This window comes from Pelodiscus sinensis, chromosome 16 (assembly GCF_052426305.1).
Source record: "Pelodiscus sinensis isolate ZL-2025 chromosome 16, ASM5242630v1, whole genome shotgun sequence".
Classification (NCBI taxonomy): Eukaryota; Metazoa; Chordata; order Testudines; family Trionychidae; genus Pelodiscus; species Pelodiscus sinensis.
The window spans coordinates 13,993,666-14,014,781 of NC_143067.1; the positions used below are offsets into that span (position 1 = coordinate 13,993,666).

Here is a 21,116-nt window from a genome sequence, read left to right on the forward strand (position 1 = left end):
CCATCTCCTGACAGGTAAAGAATGATAAATTACGATGAGTCTATTTGATAGCTTTTTCTTCTTAGGAATCTTCAGACTTAAGAGGTTGCTCAAGTTTTTCCCAAAGATATTGCATCCAATTCTACTTCACCTTGATCACCTCCATGAAGCAACATATTTTGATCAATTAAGTAACCGCCTTAGACAGGCTCCATAGAACTTACAAAATCAAGCTCAGGATGTAATGATGATGTAATGTTAGGCATAGTTGACATATACGTGGAACTGATAACAGTGTTAGACATGCTGGTGTGATTCTATAAAAATACTTTCTGTTTTCTTGCTCAGGAGGGCCATCAATAAATTAAAGTGATTTTTATTGAAACAGACAGTATCAAAAGATTATTTCACAAACTAACTAAAATCTGTTTGCTTTCAAAATCAAGCAACTTCCCCAAAAAACAATGGCTTATGCTTTCAAATTGCCTTGAAAAGAATTAAGAGCAGATTAGAGAAACATCTAAATGGTCTAGGTGGTGCTTGGTCCTGCCATGAGTGCAGGAGACTGGACTTGATGACCTCTTGAGATCCCTTTCAGTCCTATGATTCTATGGTTCTAAAGCAGCAGGCTATGAAATGGTGGTGGTTCACCAAGGTCAGCTCCAAGTGGGCCACTGCTGCTATATTTACCTGCATCTCTGCAGGTATGGGTAATTGCAGGTCGTATTGCCCAGGAATGGTGATTTCCCCTCCCCCCCATACCTGTGGAGGTACAGGTAAATATGGCAGTGTGGGGGCCTGCCAGGGGCTAACCCTGGCAGACCAGATCCGGCCAATGGGCTGGTTTTTACCTACCCCGTTCTCAAGCTATCTAATTTAAGAGAACTCTATAACCTAGAGGCTTTACCTTCCTTATGGGTTGTAGGCTGATTGACCTGCTTCTGGATGTTCAGTTTTTCTGGTGCTTTTGGATGTAGTCATGCCAGTTTAAATGAATGGCCTTTGCTTGTTTCATTTGCTTTATAGTGACCAGACTTCAGTATGTTCATTAGAACATAATCCAGTGGTGGGCAACCTGTCGGGGTTCCATGTATGGCCCACAAGACATTTTGTTTGCCATTGCCCATGCTCAGGGTTGCCGTCCTTGTAGTCTTTTTCCTAGCAGTATTACTCAGGTGACACACGTAAAGCAAGGGCATGTGAAGTGAGGTGCATGCTGATTACACGTTAACTGTGAGAGCCGTTTGCTTCTTCTGCATCCAATCGGAGTGCTGCTATAGTTCAATCAGTGCACCCTGCGAAGTCTAGGATATAAGTATGCAAAACTAACCCATCCCAGGAGACAGTTTTGGTTATGACAATCTAGTGGCCCACTGAGATGAGTGAGGGCCACTCAATCAGTGTTTCAGACCACTCCCTAGCCTAGGTTGCCCATCACTGCCATAATCATTTGATATCAAATGTAAAGATAAGTCTTTTAATTCGTATATTTAAAGCTCACCTTAAAGTTATGCAGTTTCTTTTCTACATCATAACGGTAGATTCAGTACTCCAATCCAAATATTACAATGTTCCCTTCTAAAATAACTGTCAAAGCTATTTTCCTTTAATAGAATTATTTAACTTTCAGTATTGTCAGGTGTTATTACTGTCAGTTTTTGTTGGTGTATTTTTGAGTTATTTGGACAAGTCCTATTTTTAAACCCACACATCTTTTGACTAGTCTAAGAGATTTCATTGCAGTAGAGAACCGGATTTTGTACTTTAGTTTGATAGTGATTTAACTATTCCTGTTTCAGCTCTATGTGCTGAATAACCCTTTCTCATTTTAATAACATTTAAATCTTGCATGCTGGAGTTTTTAATAGCACATAAAATCTCTGGGATTTTTTTATTCACAAGTTTTGTAAACATAAAATGAACATTTCAATTCAATGTAATGTGGCTTTAAGCAGTTATTTTCACTTCAGTAATTTGAGCAGTTCTGTTGCATCACACCCTTTGCACTGATTTGAGTAGATCATTTTTCTAAGCCTCATAGAGGCTTTTCCTGATTGGTATTTTGTTTGAGCAATAAACAAATCTGCTGACGTGTATGTTCTTTGGTGTTTGCTTGTTCCTGACCTTTGCTTTTGAGACATGTAACTGATAGGTTTATTCATAGTGTTGTGTGACTCTATTCATGTGGTGATACTTTTTATTCCCTTAGTCATTTTCTTCTTTCTTATCTGATCAACTCTGTTTCCAGTTACTCATGATGTGAATGAGGAATTCTAGGTTTCTTCTTGGCTAACTCTAACCTTTTGAAAATTGGGAGAAAGGGAATGGGACAGCAGATGTGTAGTGGATGGATCATAACTGTGCTTTAAAGACTCATATTAAATTACTCTATTCCTTTTTTTCTTTTCCTCAAGCTTTCTTCCTGTGATAGGTCTGTTCCTTTATGGCAACACTGAACATTTTTCTTACCTAGGGCTAATAATTGATTGTTTCAATAGCTACTAAGCTGCTATTACTCCCCCCCCCCCCCCCCCCCCCCCCCCCCCCCCCCCCCCCCCCTGTTGTAACAATGGTCGGTTTGTAGGTTTTGGCTTGTGTTGAGCTGTGATTCATCCAGTTTGTACTACATTACTCATGCAAAGCTGCTCTTAAGCCATCTTGCTCAGCCACTGAATGATCACTCCAATGGAGGAAGATCCTCAGGTGGCATTGGAACCTGCAACAAGTATCGGGGAGGAGGTGGAGTGAGGGAATGGGATGAGGTTTTGCCTAAGGAAAAAAGACATGGCCAGGGTGTCTTGGCAATTGATACGTGTCACTAAGTACCTTATGATTGCAAAATGTTATCCAAGCAATACTTCAGAACACCCTCTGTGATAGGTAAGTATACTCATCTCAGGAAATTGAGATGAAAAGGTTAAGCAAGTTGCCAATGGCAAAACAGTGAGTCAGTGGCAGTGATATTTGTACATCACAAATATTGCTTCAGAATTGGTCCACATTCTAGCTTCTTGCCAAATGAATCCTGACTTCCTCAGATGAACAGCATCCATCACTAGTGTGTACATTGAGGGGCTATTTTTATGTTGAGAATTGTCCATTAATCAAATTCTATGCCATAAATGCAGCATTTCTTGATAAGATTTTACAGCGTAGTACTGTGGGTCCATATCCTTTGAACAAACTTAGGGTATATGGCCTTCTCAGTGTCACTTAGTTATTTCCCAGAAGAAGAGGGGCTAAAACTGGACCATTCTAGTTGTATTTTATTGGCCAGGAAGAACTCATTTGTGTGCTACCAGGATCTCATGTACCAGTGTTTCTCCCAGAGAAGATATTTTAACTTTAAAACTTGATGATTGACTTAAGCACCAGATAGACCCCATAATTAGTGTCTAATGGAAAAAGTATATTTACTTTCTTTCTTTTGGACATAGAGCTGGACAAACATTTTTCAGCAAATAGAAAATTCACCCGGAAATGCATGGTTATATGATAACTTATGAGAACAGAAACTATCCATAGTCTCTGAGCTCTCAAAAAAGTGTCCTAACTACTGGGCTATGGGATATTACACCGTTTCTCTTTCAGTCCCTCCTGTTGAAGCTATTTCACTTTGTATAAATAATTCGGAGTAGGAACTTGAACTTAGGTCTTTTTCATCTTAGGCAGGTACTCTAACTATCAAGTAAATCATTCTCACATTCCTTCTAGCCCAGGGACTATTATCATAATTCATAGTAATTCTTAATGACTATTCACTAGTCTGTCTTTAAGAAGTCCCCCTATGATTGACAATGAATAGTATAGAATATGGAAATGTTTATAATCTGGTGGTTCAGGTACCATCACCATACTGGAAAGTCAGTTCACACAACTGTGGTGATTAGGACAAGATGGATAATGCACTGACCCATCCACAGTATTCAGGGGCAGCCCTAGACTAGCTGCCAGCAACTGGTGCCCTAGGCGAATCATGCAATCAGCGCCCCCACCTCCAAACCCTTCAATGATATTGCACCATCATTTGGCGCCCCATTTAACTTGGCGCCCTAGGCTGCCCCGACAGTATTTATCCCTTTACATATATATGCTTAATTTCCATAGGAAATCTTCAGTTAAATAACTCTTATGGCTTCTGCACAGACCTGTTTTAAAATTAATTAATTTGTACTACCATTGCTGAGACTTCTATTTTTTCCCATCACTACACTTGCAGGAAGAATGGTGAGTGTTGAAAGTATGAAGATCCAGGTTCTTTTCCCTATCGCTGCAATAGACTTGCTATGTGACTTTGGACAAATCATTTAATGCCTGCCCATGCTTTTGTTTCCCCATCGTGAAATATATTGATATTGTGAGTCTAAATTAATTGTTTGTAAAGTGCTTTGAAATTATCCAATGGAAGCAAAAGAAGCTATGAAAATGAAGATTATATTTTGAAATTTAAGGCTAAATTATTCTTTTTATGATTTACTAAAAATATTATATTTTTACAAAGTTTAGAAAGCTCACTTCTAAAAGTGTCTTAGTATGCAGACGGTGCAATAGTCTTAACTTCTATTGGCTGTGAGAATAATAGAATTGGATATACCAAGTGGCAGTTTATTCTATGGGCACAAAGCCAGTCCTGGAGTTATTTTAATGTAAGATTATAAATCTTGTTAAATAAGGTGTTTAATAGTAATGCTGAAAGACCCTTAATTTATAAATAACTAAAAAACAGATAAACATTTATTGTGAAATGAGGGTAAAACTAATGTCTCAGATTTCTGAGCTTAAAATTCCACCCCTATAAATAGATTCTCTGTGAATACAAACTGTAGTCAATACTCATTGGATTCTCATAGTTTTCTCTGGTAGCTTCACCTGAGTACACAGCTCATAACTAAACATCATGTTGCGGCAGTCCTTGCTGTAACAGTCAGACATTCTTTAACACATCTAAAATGTTTGGTCCAACATAGTGTTCAGGGGTAAACTATAGTAAGCAAAACTCAGCTCAAACTAAGTTCCAGAAAATTGATAACTGTATATCAAACAATGAATGTATCTACTAATGTGTGCTAACGGCTCTTAGTTTTTTCATCCCCTACTTCAGAGTCCTCATAATTCATACAGATTTGTTACAGTGTTTTATATAATATTTCAATAGTGCTTAAATTCATTTTGCTTTATTTCTTTCAGACCCCTTAAGATTTGGACATGTCCTTCATATTTGATTGGATTTACAGTGGTTTCAGTAGTGTATTGCAGTTTTTGGGTAAGTTTTTATGCTACTCTATTATAGTTGTTTTCATTTACCTTTGCATCCTTCAAGTATAGTACTACTAAAACACAGCATTTATTTTGGTGTAAATTAAACTACTTTCAGATTAAATATGTAAAATACTAAACCGAGTTATTCACTTAACAACACTGACTCTTTGTTGTCCCCTTCATCCATCCTTCTGTTAATCTCATTCACTTCCTTTAAATCTAGAGAAAAGTGCATTTTTTTGTTTTTTTTTAGTGTGGGACTTGCATAGACCTAGTGGTGAATGGTTCTGCTGTCTATGGCTGGTGGAATCAGGGAGCTGATCTCTGACAGGCAGAGACATGGTTTCCTCACACTAAAGGCAGGTGGTAGTGAGATACCTCACAATCCTGTGTATCCCAGGAAGAATCTCTCCAGTATGAATATAATGGCCTTGATTTTCCACTTACACTAATTAGATTTATACTGATGTGGAGTCTATTCACATATGTGGAGTTACTCCTTATTCTCATAGTGCAAGAGGGGAGAACTTAGACCAGTGATTTGACTTTATTATTTAATTACTATTTATCATTTGTGTTATGAAATCACCTGGAATCCTCTTTCAGGATCAGGGCTCAGTTGTGACCCAGTATAATGACAGAGGGCCAGATTCTGACACCCTTACTCATATTGAACAATACCTCACTCCATGAGCAATACCAATGCAGACAGTGGGACCACACTAAGTTAAACATTACTAAAACCAGATGAAGGGCATTAGAAGGGACCATAATATGAAAACAGCATCTAGCCAAAAGTGTTTCAAGCCAGGTTGATACAAGATGCAATATGTGAATTTTATCTGTCAACAGACAGGGCCGGGAAAGGAACATGAGGATAACAAAGGGACCCAGTGTTACATAGACCAGTAATATGTATGATTTACAGATTTTTTTATATTATATTAAATACATAATACAGGATATTACTGAATCATGCCAAGCTACTTGCCTAGCCATTATCAGGTAGATGTTTAAACTTGCTGTATGTTAGACCCTTGGCCAGCTATGTGAGTGTTAGTTAAAATTTCACTGGCTAAGTGGAATAAACTCTTATCTCTCCCACTTTATTTATTATTCAGCGACTGCTGCACATTTTAAAACTTCCCTGCCCCCCACCACAATCCTCCAAGGATATTTCTAGTGAAAGAGATACTATTGAATAAAATGCCAGGGAAAATGTTTCTTGACGTGTCCTTTGTATATGTTCTCGAAGGACAACTTACTTTCTCCTTTCTTACTCTTGCTCAACGATTTTTTCTTTTTTAATTAAAATAAAGGGACTATCTTGTTGTGATTAAAAATCAAGGGCTCTTAATTTATTATATAGTGTCTATTTAATGTTAATGATGTATTATTATCATGAAGTAGATTATAACATTGTGTAAATCAAAAGAAAAATGCACATGAAGAGATTTCTGGATAGGATTTTTTTCTGTATATTGTGATGTACTTTATAGCCGCAGTATTACTAATTGAGCACATTATATTGTTATTAAAAACAACAAAAATTGTATTAAAGCATAGAGAAGCAATAGTTTCTAATTTGCTGTTTCATTCTGCCCATAATGTGCCTGTACTTTAGATATTTATAGCTCAGTGATACTAAGATGCTCTTGTTTAAAATAGGGAAACAGTAACTTGGCTCAGGAATGAGGTGTTATTTGTTCTTAGTAGAAAATGTGAAGGGAGTATATTTAGCTGTTTTTTCAGAGAAAGCGATCCCAAAAAACTATAGTCATCCTACACAGTTATCTTCCACATAATGAATTCACTTGTTCTTAAACTTCCTGAACGGAGGATATAAACACTTCTTCTGTGACAGATACCGAGCAATATAAGAACTCGTCAGATGACCTTCTCTTGCTTATAGATGGCGATGACTGTTTTACTCGGGAGCTCGACAGATAAGCAGGATAATTTGTATGTACCAAGAGCTGAATTTAAGAAGTCAGACTCTGAAGAAACCAGTTTTTTTAATTGGCTTTATAAACGCACCATGTTTTTAACTTGCATACTATTAGTATTTGTGATTTTAGCACAAGAGAACACATCAAATAGACATCAAGTAACATACCTGTAATAGTAAAGAGTACCAGACCCATTCTCCTCATTTGATTCTGTTAGTGAATTGCAGCCTTCTCTCTCAAAGTTATAAATGTTCCCTGTTGGAACATTTGATTGTAGAGATTACAGTTTAAAGAAAGAGACAGTAAGTAAATAATACCAGGGTAAAGGTCAACAGGGTCAATGTTTGTATGTGTGTGGAATGCTCCAGTGTCTTAGAAGTGGTCTAATTCAGAATCCAAATCAAAGATTCATTAAAAATCCTCATTAAACAAAAGCAAAGGTCAGAAAAAGTCTCATCACCAGTTCAGCCTTCTTTGGGTATGGTGCAAGTAGGATGTCTTCTTTATCAAAATCCTTCATCAGTAACCTACGACCCAAGCAGTGCACTGTCCGGCCCATTTTTAGAAGAACCGTGACCATAAATACTTAGACTTTTTTGTCTTTTCTCCAAAATGTGAACCCAGCAAGTGAAAATATAAATAATACACAACTTTGGACAGTTGCATTAGAATACATAGTTAAGCAAAATGAATGCAGAGAAACTAAGATGGTGAACTTTAATAGCACATTCTAAATTGTATAATCCAACAAGTTATTACATTAATTATATCTTTATCTTCATAAAGTTTGTAAAATAAATATTTCCTTAATTGTCTATCACATTGCCAAATACAATGGCATCAGGTAATGAAAGACCCTAGTATAGAATGGTAACCATGGAAAACCCAGTTTACTTCACTACATTGGTTGTTTCCTGTACACAGAAGAAGAAATAGAATTGCAGTGGTAAATTTAGCTATCGCATATAATACTGATTTGTTTTTCTTAATGGCACCCATTTTATACTCCTGATGGTATTCTGCACCAAAAAAATTTAAGTTTTGCAAATGTTGTCAATAAATAATAATGGACCCTCCAGCTTGGCAGTGGTTGATTGCACAGAAGTAGCAGATCACTCTGCGCTTCCCCCTCCCACAGGCACGTACTTGGTGGTTAAATAGCACCTGACCTTGACACAGCTCAAGGACTAGGACCATCCTAGAAAAACCAATGAGTCTATCTGTGCCAACCACATTAGATTGTAGGCTAGCAGGTGCAGTCCAGCAAGATCCAAGTATGAAGGGGCTTAGTGTAGGGAGATCCAGATGTAGGATGATAGGGTTGTGTGTGGGGCAATGTGAGTACAGGTAGCTTGTTGGGGGACTCTGGGTGCAAGGGAGATCTGGATGAAGAGTAACTCATTTTGGTGGAGGGGCAGTTTGGGTGCAGATACAATGGGGCTCTGCAGGGATCCAGGTGTAGATGGTTGGGGCTCAGTGGGAAGGATTTGGGTGTGGAAGGTTTAATGGGGTGAGGATCCAGGAGCTGGTTTGGTGGGCTGTGGTCTAGGTGTTGGCTTGGTAATGTTCTATGGAGCGGAGGGCTGGGTGCAGAGGGCTAGTCAGGGTAGTCCAGGTGCACATGTGCTGGGACTTCTTGGGGAGGGAGTTTGAGGTCAGGGATGGTCTGGATACAGGGATGAGGTCCAGACGCAAGGGTGGGTGTCTAGCTGCAGGTTCTAGTGGGGTGGGTGCAGTGGTTCTGGGTGCAGGGAGTGAGGCTTGGCAGAGGCAATCTGGGTCTGAGATGGGTCCAGATGCACAGGGGTTGGACAGATGGGAAGAGGCTCATTGTACAATGACTACTGTCCCAACAGCTGAGGAGTGATGGGAGCAGGAAGCAGAGGTGGAGGAATGTGATGCTTCCTGTAGCTGGAGAGGTTTCTGGGGATGGATCTGACCTAGCCCTGGCCACTCGCTGCTGGGGAAGAAGTTGCCCCATCCTTTCCAGCCCAGCCAGGACTAGTGACTGAATCTGGCACAGGATAGAAGCTGCTGGCCTTGGTGTCCTCATCAGCACCCTCTCCTCAGTGATTTACTACTTGGCTGGCTGCTTCAGAGACCCGAAACAGCATGTCCACTGCTGGGAAGCAGCGTGTGACCACTCTTATGGCTTTCCTTTGCTTCCTGATCAGAAAGGATTTTTTTTTTTCAGGGAAGCAAAGGAATCTGCAGGGGACATGGATTATATTCATGTGCAATGGTGAAGCGTTCTCCCAGAGTAACTTTAACACGGACTTTTCCGTGCTATCAGCTGTGTGGTTGACGGTGGTGATTAACAAAACGTATTTAACACAGTGGCCAGGTCATATTTCTCACTGGAGTTAAGGGGACTTCCTTAAAACAGTTAAAATCAAAGCAGATTCTGTGTTGAACAGGTCTTGAAAGGAAGTGGTGACTTGCAACTTGACATTAGTTTTAAGACTATTGCATACTCAGCATGAAATAATTTGCAGAATCAGAGACTGACTCTGACCCAGGGTTCAGTATTGGGGAGGTATTTTTATAATTTGAGATTATCAAAGGGTCATTCTCTTAATTTAAAAAAGATCTTGTCTTACTTTTTAACCCTTTCTTCCTCCTGTCTAATTGTTTGTACCAGAGGCAAAAACACGGTGAAATTAAAAAGGAAAAATTGTTTTTATGAAGATTATTCTATTAGAGCATTATTGCATGACAGGAAATGTTTTACCAATGCATTATACACTGTTGATGAGACAGTCTTTCGACTCACTTGAGACACAGATGAGTGTTTTAGTCAGACAAGGCTTATTGTGTCTTCAGGCTCTATTGATCAAACTATACCGTGCATCTTCATTTGCCTCAGATCACCAAACAGCAACAGAATATGTGTAGAATTAAAAAATAACAAATACTATTTAAAACCAGTTTCCCCTTTTATTTATCTGCCAAGACAATTTCATTTGCAATAGTTCTAGACAGAGATCATAGTTGAGAAAAACATTCCCAGCTCAGTCTGAGGAAGATATCTTGGGCTTCCAGCAGAGGAGAGGTCCCATAGAATGTGGAAGAAGCCTTTGTTAAGAATAGCTGAAAATGCTATTGCTCATCCTCTGTTATATGTCATAGTTTTGGTCATACATTATTTTATCCTTATTGCTAGTGGGCTGCGCCCCCTGCTTGCTACACTCACCTACCCTCCCCCCACACCCGTCTGCTTTTCTCGCCCATCAGGAAACACTTATATATAAATATGAGAGGGAAAGATTATAAAATCAATGTAGTCAGTAAACGCTTTTTTTTTTTTTAACAGGACTGTATAAGAAATCTGGTAAACTAGTATTTCTTGGATTGGACAATGCTGGAAAAACTACACTGCTGCACATGCTCAAAGATGACAGACTGGGACAACATGTACCTACATTGCATCCCAGTAAGTCAACACTTCCAGTTCTTTAACATTGGAAACAGTTCCTTGATTTTCTCATGTGCCACATTCGTCATCATGTGTTCACTGATATTACAAAAACTAAATTTGTTGTAATATAATTCAATATGGGTTACTGAAAACACTTAGACCTGAAGTGAGCACATTAACAGGGGCTGAGACTTCAGATCATGGGAGATAGAGTGCCTTACATTGTTCAACAGCCACCTCTCCAGCTAGTTGCAAAAATAGCATCAACAGCCTCTACAGAAAGGCTGTTTGGTTCTGTTTGTCTAAAAGGGTGCTAAGACTTTCCTAGGGTGGCTTTGTAAGAGGGGAATTAAACCCCAGATGAAAAATAGACTTAGAGGTCAATGAGGACACACACGATGCTTGGGAGCAAGAGAGGAAGGAGACAGAGTGAACTATATTTTATTTTACATGTGAAATACATAGTGTCACACATTCAAGATCCCTGCAGTGTGGCATTAGTGATGTAAGAAATCTGATTATTGGTCTTAGTCCCTCACTCTATTCAGGAAATATTCCCAGTGAGGACAAAGAGGTTTGCTTGAGTAAGGAGTGCTGTTTCCTTGGAAATGGGAGAAGAAAATTCTTCAGGATAATGGAAGACAAACAGAAAACTTGCTATATGGTGTCACTGTAAAAATCAGTAGCTAGAACAAACAGCTTCTTCTTTGTATTAATTAATGAAAGCAGCATGTAAAATATTGACACCAGAGGGCTGAGAACCAGGAGGATTTGAAGCTCAAACTCTGCTGAGCCATCATTTACTTAGGGCCTGCTTTAAATCTCACTGAAGATGGTGGAAAATCTCCCATTAACTTCAGTGGGCTTTGGATCAGATGCTTGATATCAGATGGTGTGGAGCACATGTTGGTCAGGCCAACAAACAATTGGATAAAAGTGGAATTGGATGGAAACTAAAAGTAAGCTATTCAGAGTAGAGCGAAAAGTTTATTGTTGGTGGGGCAGCGCTTTGTGCAACACTGTAAGTGCATGCAGGGTTTGAAATTAAGCGAGCTTCGTTGCCTACAGTTAAAGCTTGGCAAATGGAGGTACTGCTCGAAATGCCGCTGTGCTGCTCTGTGATTAAGTTTCCACAAGCAGGCTTTGGGTTGGGGATCTGGTGCCTTTAAATAAGACACCAGGAAGTACAGCTCTGATGTTGATGAATTAGTGAGCTGGCACCTGGGGATGCTTCAAAACCAGCCAAGCCTCCCAGAGAGGTTTAGTGTGAGACTGAAGCAAAACAGCTCTACACTGGAACAGGCAGTCAATTTGCAGACTTTCAGCAGTTGCTAAAATGGCCCAGGATTCCGCGTGTGTTTGTGTGAGGCTTTCCCCTATTGAAATACTTGGTCCTGCCATAAGGGCAGGGGACTGGACTTGATGACCTCTCGAGGTCCCTTCCAGTCCTAGTATTCTATGATTGTATGATTCTAGATATAAAATCAAGCTATTTCAGGTATAAAAAGATAAAAACCAACTATGTAGGAATAAGTGATGCAAAGAGAATTTCTCCCATTGTTTTATTGAACATTTTATATATGCTTTAATACCTATTGATGTTTGGTTCATTATTAAAACACATTGCACTTGCCATAACTCTCTCAATCACTTTGCTCTGCTTTTCTTATTGAATAATAGCATAATAAAGGACCTTTCCTCAATTTGAGAGTCAGTAAAAATCTGTTTTCAGAAGCCTGCTAAGTATTTTGTATTGCATGCTATTCAGAAACAAAGAACATACCAGTTTTGTGTATTTTAGCCTCAGAAGAGCTGACAATTGCTGGTATGACTTTTACAACTTTTGATCTGGGTGGACATGCTCAAGGTAAGATAGTGGGATCGGCTATTTTGTTTTTGTTGTAACTATATTGACTTTGGTTCTTATAATTGCAACTTTTATTTTTTTTAAATCAAACAAATGACCGTGCTACAGATACTATTCTTGTTAGATGGATGAAGTGGAATCTTCAGTATGTGTTTATATACCTGTCAAACTGAAGTTTCCACTTCCTGCATCTGACAAAGTGGGGTTCAGCCCACAAAAGCTTATATCCAAACACATTTGTTAGTCTGTAAGTCTTTACATTCCTCAAGTTTTTTGCTGAAACAGACTAACATGGCTACCCCTCTGAAACTTGTCTCCATTGAGTGACATGACCATTAGAAAAAACAAATACAAAAATCAAAATGAAAAAATCCACCCTGATATTTACTATTAGCCTTTATGATTTAAACTTGCATTTGTTGATGTAAGTCTATTGGAACAAGTTCAAGTGTAGTGTACATGTGGAAGTGATCTGTCAGGGCAGTAATCAGTCTTCCACCTCTTCTGCTGCTAAATTGGACTGAAAGTCCAGTATAGTTTATCAATAATTTCAAGTTCTTCAGATTGTCATAAATTATTTGACTGCTAAATAATACACAAAACCATAGGCTTTTAGAACTGTGCTTATGGATGTGATTAGTTTTTCTCCAGGTTCAAATAAGAATTCCCTTTTTGCTTCATTATTTCAAGCTATGTCAAGCAGGGAAGGTTGTCCTAAAGATTGATTTTAAATTTTTAAAAATAGAACTGGCTGCCTTTTTAAATATTCTGTTATTTAATGAGATCCTGTGCATTATTCTGAATGTTGGGATAATTTCCTGTTGCTGTTATATAACCCTTTTTCTTAGCTCGCAGAGTGTGGAAAAATTATCTGCCTGCCATCAATGGTATTGTGTTCCTGGTGGACTGTGCTGATCATGAGAGATTGGCTGAGTCAAAAGAAGAACTCGATGTACGTAAATAATTTGGATTTAAAAAAAATGAACTAAGGTTCTCGGTACCTAAAAATGCGAACTTCTGCCACCCGACCAGGGTGTTCAGCAGTCTGTTTCTTTTTCCCCTTCCTCCCCCGCCCATGATCTCTATCCAAGGACAATTGCTGTTTGCTGCTGTCCTTGCACACGAGGATACATAGGCTCATTTAATTCCTCTTCCTTTTTTTTCTCCCCCTCATAGTCACTAATGACAGACGAAACTGTTGCTAACGTGCCTATCCTAATTCTTGGTAACAAGATTGACAGACCTGAAGCCATCAGTGAAGAGAGGTTACGTGAGATGTTTGGTTTGTATGGCCAAACAACAGGAAAGGTAATGCTCATTTTCTTGTTGGAAAGTTTGCTTTCCCTGTGCTCCACAGAGAGCATTCTTTTGCATTACTTCTTCTCAGTTACATAAATAAACTGTCTACCCCTCTGAGACTACTTTATTATTCATTGATTTAAAAATGTAATATCTACAAAATAAAGTCTCTAATTTCTGAATTAGATCTTGTTCTACCAATAATTTATTAATTGTTTTCAGGATCATCTTTGTTCAGAGAAAGAAAATCACACTTAAATTATCTTTTATAGTTTCCTCTAAAATACTTTGAGTGAGCAAGCCTTTAAAGATAGTTCAGATTAGAACTCTGTTAGGTAATTTGATAAAGTTTGGTAGGTACTGATCTTTCTGATTTATAGTGCAGGTTTATCGAGTAATACAGTAGAAAAATATTAGTCCATGGATTAGAAATGGGATACTCCAATTTACTGCTGTGAAAATCTAGATAGGTTGTTCATGAAAAAGTTCTTAATAATGCCTATCACAATAAACTAGGTTTTACATATGAACCATTGTGCTATTGGAGCTCTCTATTTTTAATTAAATGTAAATATAGCACACTCAATTTATAACATATATTTAGTTGTAGGGGATTAAGAACAAGTTCCTCCAATATCTTTCATGCTTATAGTGTAGATTTTCTAGACTAGTCATGTGAAATTCAATTTATTTTTCTGTAGAAGAACAACAAGAACCACCTTTGGCTTGTAACACAGCATTTGGGTTATAACGGGCATTACCAAGTATGTGAGGGAAAGAAAGGTGGAGAGAGTTACAATTACACAGCTGTAGTTGCAACTCCTCAATAATTGTACCATGAAGTTGTTGTGCTCTAGTGCCAGTATAGCCTATGCATGGGCACAAGTAGGGTTAAATGCAAAACAGATTTCTTCACACTGAGCAGTCGTAAATCTCAAGTTCCTGTGCTTTCAATCTCTCAACCGAAAGTGTGCAGGGTAAAAGTGTGTGTCTGTGAGGTGGGATCCTTATTATAGAATTATAGAAATGTAAAGCCGGAAGGGATTTTGAGAGGTAATCAAATCCAGTCTCCTCCACTTAGGCTGGACCAAGTAACCTTAGACCATCCCTGACAGGCAATTGACCAACCTTTTTTTAAAACCTCAACTATGGAGATTTCACCTTCCCTTGGAAGACTATTCCAGAGCTTAACTATTCTTAAAGTGAGAATTTTTCCTAATATCTAACCTAAATCCCATGTGCTGCAGATAAAGCCCATTACTACTTGTTCTACTGTCAAAGGACATGGAGAACAATGATGGTTGGATTCTCCTGTTTTCTCTGCTCTCCTATTCACTTTTTTATCTTGCTCTTATTTTCATAACTCACAAATCTAGGTTGTGTGGGTTCAAACCCAAAATGCAGAACAAGCAGTAGTGTCTTCAAATTAGTAGTAATGGGTTAGGGTTAGGATTATCCTGAGACTACAGTCAGCATGACTGAAGTCAGTCTTAACATGAGTGGCTATTTACCTATTTTATCTAATTACAAAATGAATGTCAGTGCACAGAGGAACTCCTAGTATGTGTTTTCAGAAACATCTTGGTTTAAAACCTCCTTGTTGATGCCTGGTCTTGCATTCCTGTATCATGCATTTCACCCTGCATAAATATAACAGATAGAATGCACAGTATATTTCAACAAGGATCTTTATTTTTGTTAAATTAAGGTTAGTTAATTTTCCACATTTCTAGTATTGTAAAACAAATGAGGTAATAACGTTCTATTAAAATGTTTGTTTTTGGAAAAAGAACACTTTTTATTATAATATTGCAATTTGAAATACTTCTCATCTCTCACTTCCAGGGCAACGTGTCACTGAAAGAACTGAATGCAAGACCACTGGAAGTCTTCATGTGCAGCGTGCTAAAGAGACAAGGCTATGGAGAAGGATTCCGTTGGATGGCACAATACATTGATTAATGCCAAAATCGCATCAGTACATTTTGTTCCATGTCTGAATATTGTCTGCTCATTATTTGATCACTCAGTGTACATAATTTAAACTCAGTAGACTTTGTTTGGTTACAAAAGCATATGTTTTTTAGATTATTAAATCAACTATGCTAAACTGAAAGTGTGAGGATTGAAAAATGATTTTAAGCAAGTTTATAAGACTGACTATCACAACATGTTAGCTTTCTAATCCCATAACATAACAGTCTTTTGAAATTTATAACTTGACAATAGTCTTCAGCACCATTTTTTGACAGTGATTTTTCCAGTACAGTACATTTGAATGCACTTTTTAACAGCTAAAAACAGGAGACATGTAAACAACATTTAATGCTCGTTGTGTTAAATTTGTATGTACTTTTTTGAAACTGGTTTTATAAATTTAGAATATATAACCATCTCAAGGAACAATAAATAATTAGCATATTGATAATTGCATGATGCCTTACAGCTTTCAATAATACACTTTCTTATGCAAGCAACGTCATGCAATAAAACTAAATCCAATTTTTGGCATCTTTGATGGGAAATGTTTCATTTTAATGTGTCTTAACTAGTGAGGATGTCTGAAGATTTGAGTAAGTGGGATATCTTCCTGAAACATTTAGGCCACAAGATAGTTTTGGTGTACTTTAGAAAATTATAAGCTTTTCAAACTACTTGATTGCATTGATTAGGATTTTGCATTAACATGAGAATAATCTAATTAGATGCCCTACCAACCACTAAACTGTAATTTAAAAATATATATAAATTAATGTGTACATATACAATTCTTTATCTAAAGCAAAATTGAGCTCATTTATTGTTTTGTGAATTAAAATGAACTTGTAAACTGACATTACCTTGAAGAAATTAAAAAAAAAAAAAAAAAAACCACCCGTGTGAAATAATACTCTCCTAGTTCAATAGACCATGATTGTGCCAGAGGAGTTGATTCTGAATAACCTGTAATTCCCAGAAAGGCATTTGCTGATGTTACATGTGGAAACTCATGCCATCTGTCACACGACTGGATGTGAGTTTTAGCCTTTCTTTTTGTCTAAGGCTTTTTTTGGACAGTTTTACGATGTTGGCAAACTGTATGTAATGCTTTGGAGTCTGAGATGACTTATTTCTGAGATAAAGTTTTGGTATCACTAAGACTGGTGGTCTGGCATTTGACTGTTCCTTTCCCCTTTCTTCTGCATGCATTACTACTTTTGAAAAGAATGAAGATTATTTTCTAAGTGGAAAGTGGTAGAGCACATATGTCGATTTCTTGTTGCTATTAGTTGGTACTTACTGTTGAACTGTGGTCTGTTTGTTGTAGGATGTCTCATTCTGTAGCCTTCATCTGAACCTATTTATGGCAGGTGGGGCTGATATTTTACATAAATATGAAAAAAGGAGTGGAAGTTCAATTATAGATTTCAAACTGGAGTCATCTTTTTGTGATGTTGTTCAGTGGCGGTTTTGCCTAAGAAAGTAAGGGTAGGTAAGTTCTTGGTGTCTAAGATTGATTTCCAGGAAAGATTGTTGCTTCCCTCATGGTAATGTAAGCTCTCTTTTTGGGAATGTATGTGGATCCTGATGTCCAGCATGCATGGAATATTGATATCGTATGTCTAGAATTAATTTTTGTTCTTCTTGGCCCATTGGATTTGACTTCCAGATGCAGGGTATACAGGATCACAGTGGATAATGTGAACCACTCTTTCCCTGATCAGAACTTGAATGACAGTGTGTTGATAAACACATCTCCACAGTCCCGAACTGTGCACCTGACTAAGAGGAATAATACAAAACCTCAAAGTTAATGTTTATAACTCATTTGCTATTCTGCAAATCTTATCTTAATATTAAGTCTTTTTCTAAGTCAAAGTTGTTTGTGGGTGATGATGTCTAAGCTGCAAGTGAAGGCAACAGCTTACATGTGTCAGATATAATGCAACCTAAGAGATATTCCCTCCCCCCTCCAATTATCTGTCTACTATGGAATGCTGTCTGGGTTGCACAAACCAAACCTTTTAGTTAAGAAATGGCCTCTTATCAGAGTTAGGGGAAGATGCAGGTGCCCTTGCTGCCTACCATGGATCTGTTTTGAAGACCTGCTTTCCTTCAGATATTTCAGATGATCCTTATAATGCTGAGAATAATTAAATCAGTGGATATTGTAAATATTAAAAATAATTCTTTCAGGTAGTTGGCACAATGCTGATATGGGAGACTTGGAATTTTTGTTGCCTATGCTTATAGAAATGAAACTGTGAACAGATGTCCTGGTTTCTCTCTCCTCAGTCCAGGCCATGCTTTCTGTTCACTTCTGCTGGCTGATTCATTAGGGTGGGCATTGAAACAGATGTGTTGTGCTTTTCAGCTTTTATTCCAAGTAATCAGTGAAAGCAAGGAACATGAGAGTAGTGGTAAGAATAAAAATGTAGGTGATCATCTTTAAAAGTGTGTATTGAGAGTAATTTTTAGTGTTTTGAAAATATGCAGATTTCATGCTTGATACATTAAAATGCTGGTTTAAAATGGGGTCATAACAAGGACATGAAAGGAATTGTATCTATACATTTAGCCACTTACACGGGCCTCCATTATGGTAGTATCTGAGCATTTCTCAAATATTTAAAGAAATAGGTTTTTTTTTTTCTCACTTGCTTTCCAGCCTTTTGGAGAAATACCTTGATTAAGTTATAGGGTTCATTTAGTTTTTGTTGTGTATGTGAATGGGTGTCTATGCGTGAAGAAATTATCGACAGAAAGTTAGGTTGCTGAAATGAGTTTTTGGCATTAATTGCTGGAGGTGACTAGTTTCTAAAGTGGTTCATCTGTGATCATTCGTATTTTTGGTGAGAATGGATTTCTTTCTCTAGGACCAGCTTGTGTGAAAGTTTTTCACTCTCCTGAGTATCCAGATACACAGCCTTCAGTTTAAACATGAGAGTAACTTAAAGAATATGTGCTGAAAAAACAAAGCTCATCTTTAGTAAAGGTGTATTTATGAAGTGTCTCCAACCTATTTTTATACCGCAACAGTTTCTTAGGGTAGGTGGACACGGACGTCATGTATTTCAATAATTGCTGCTGAGATTGTGACCTGAGCATTGCAGTCACTTCATGTTTCCATTTGTGAGTTGTTTAACATTTATTTTGCCTGGATAGTACTTACGCTTTTATTTTAGGATACACTGTATAACCTCAAGATTTGAGGTGTAATTGTATCTCTATCCTGGCCTGCTAAATGTATTTTTTAGCACAAACAAATAATAGAATCATAGAAGTTAGAGATGGCAAAAGTCTGTTAAATCATCTAGTTCATTCTCTTCCAGTGCAGGATTGTTCCCCAAAGTATATCGTCTAGTGCTATACTTAGTGTTCAGGTATTGTCCGTGATGTGCCAAAGATGACATATGGCATCCATTGGAATATAATACCTGCATGTTTGTGAGTTTTAATACTATATATTTTCCATATTGTATTTTAATAATCAGAGATTAACATAAAATATTTTACATTTACTACTTTATCTCTTGAGCCAGCTCAGCAAAATGTAAGGTGCTCTATCTTCAACCCAAGTGAATTTGCAGATCTGCATGTAGTGGAGAATATACCCTAACCTCGTATTATTGTACATTCAGAAAGGATTTGGTTTGTACTCTCTGAAGTTCACTATTTCCACAAAGTACCATTTGCTTTGACATAGTGAATATAAGTCCCCAGTTATGGATTTATAGAGCTGCATAAAAATGACAAGTCTGCTGGCTCACCGTGAGAAGACTTAACTTCTTACTAACTTATTTGCACTTAGATAAACCACTTTTTGCACTAGTATCTCAGTGTGGAATTAACCTTTTCTGTTCTGGAATGTGAGTGCTGTAAATGTTTAAAAACATAATTTATATAATGAGCTTTCAATTTATGTATTTCTGCAGAAGGATAGTTATAGATGGAAATGTTCTTAAACGGTTAATGTGCTGTTTTTATCACTGTTCTGTTATCCCATCACGTGCTTTAAATTTAAATGTCAGGAATAGCAAAATAAAATTCTGACCTGAACTTTGAAGAAATGTAGTTTTAAAATGTCACGTTTCTTGTTGAATGATTACAAATCAAAGAATGAAAAAATAACATGCTAACTTTATAAACAGTCTATGTGAAAAAAAAATCCGAGACTTAGAGAACTCTCAAGTACAGGGTACTTGGAAATTGTCTCAATCTCTACCCTTCTAACAATTGCAAAATGTTCACAAAAATCTTAGGCATTGTAAAAGTGGGGAAATGTTAACTGGATGTTTGCATCATACAAGCAGACAGTACTTATCAGTACTTTTTTCATACAGTTTTGCTAATTCACTGCAGCTGACTTTTGTCACACTGATGTTGTGTCTATATTGAGGCAAGACTTCCAGCTGTTCAAAATTCTGAGTGTTTTAAATGCAGACACACTTGTAGACTGAGATCATTAAACTCCATTCACTTATGGACATACATTCTCTGCAAGTGAAAGTGATTTAACCCACTTTGCCATGTAGCCACTTGCAAACCTTGATTGTTTCAAATTAAAATTACCAATTTAATTCTCAATTCTCATCTTTTCACAAGAGCTAAGAATTCCACTGGTTGTCACTGGATGAACCAAAATAGCCAACATAAAGACTTTATACATAGATTTGTTTAGACACCATTATTATGTGTGGTGCCATCTTATGTTAAGTGAATCATTAATTATAACAATACCTTGAGGCCCTTAATGCTTTTCATTCCAGGATCTCAAAGCACTCTGCAGTTTAATAAAGTAATCACTCAACATCCCTCGAGATAAAGAGGTATTATTGTCCCCATTCTACATATGGAGAAACTGAGGCCCAGGGAGATGGTCTTGGTCAAAGTTACTCAACAAATTGGTGACTAACTCCTTAAATTCTGACACTTGCCTTCTTCCCCTGCACTAATCCTTACTCCCATTTTTGTCATTTCCCTGTTTAACAGAGTTTGGGGAAGAACTCTGCAGTATATACAAGCTGTAGCTGACAATCACGTTTTAAAGGAACTTTATTTCTGAGCTGCTTCCTGTCTGTTTCTAAGGCACTTGTCATCATACCATTCATGGTGCTTTAACCTGCAACTAATATGACAAATGAACTATGATAAAACGTAAGGGACAGAAAAGAGGCCACAAGCATACCACAAACATTGGCAAGGGGAATTTGGGATAGACATAACGGTTCCCAAAATCTCTACTGAATTGTTAAAACTCCTAGATTTCAAATTAATAATACCCATTTAAACAGTCAAACTTTACTCATTGTTGCTTTAAATAAAAGTGAAGAGACATTATCAGGGCTCTTGGATGCAAACACCC

The 21,116-nt window shown here is 37.5% G+C and overlaps 1 protein-coding gene and 1 long non-coding RNA gene across 2 annotated transcripts in view; one reads left to right on the forward strand and one right to left on the reverse strand.

Moving 5' to 3' along the window:
- LOC102443955 (uncharacterized) overlaps positions 1 to 7,448 on the reverse strand; it is a 22,758-nt gene extending 15,310 nt beyond the window's left edge. The window contains exon 1 of the long non-coding RNA XR_016346948.1: positions 7,355 to 7,448. This is a non-coding gene — a long non-coding RNA (uncharacterized LOC102443955). The remainder of the gene's footprint in view (positions 1 to 7,354) is intronic.
- SAR1B (secretion associated Ras related GTPase 1B) overlaps positions 1 to 18,388 on the forward strand; it is a 25,482-nt gene extending 7,094 nt beyond the window's left edge. Inside the window, exons 2-7 of the mRNA XM_075900397.2 lie at positions 5,167 to 5,242; positions 10,501 to 10,620; positions 12,407 to 12,472; positions 13,321 to 13,424; positions 13,649 to 13,780; positions 15,617 to 18,388. Coding sequence (XP_075756512.1) covers positions 5,185 to 5,242; positions 10,501 to 10,620; positions 12,407 to 12,472; positions 13,321 to 13,424; positions 13,649 to 13,780; positions 15,617 to 15,733 — 597 coding nt within the window. The 5' untranslated portion in view covers positions 5,167 to 5,184 and the 3' untranslated portion in view covers positions 15,734 to 18,388. The remainder of the gene's footprint in view (positions 1 to 5,166; positions 5,243 to 10,500; positions 10,621 to 12,406; positions 12,473 to 13,320; positions 13,425 to 13,648; positions 13,781 to 15,616) is intronic.
- Positions 18,389 to 21,116: the final 2,728 nt, after the last annotated feature.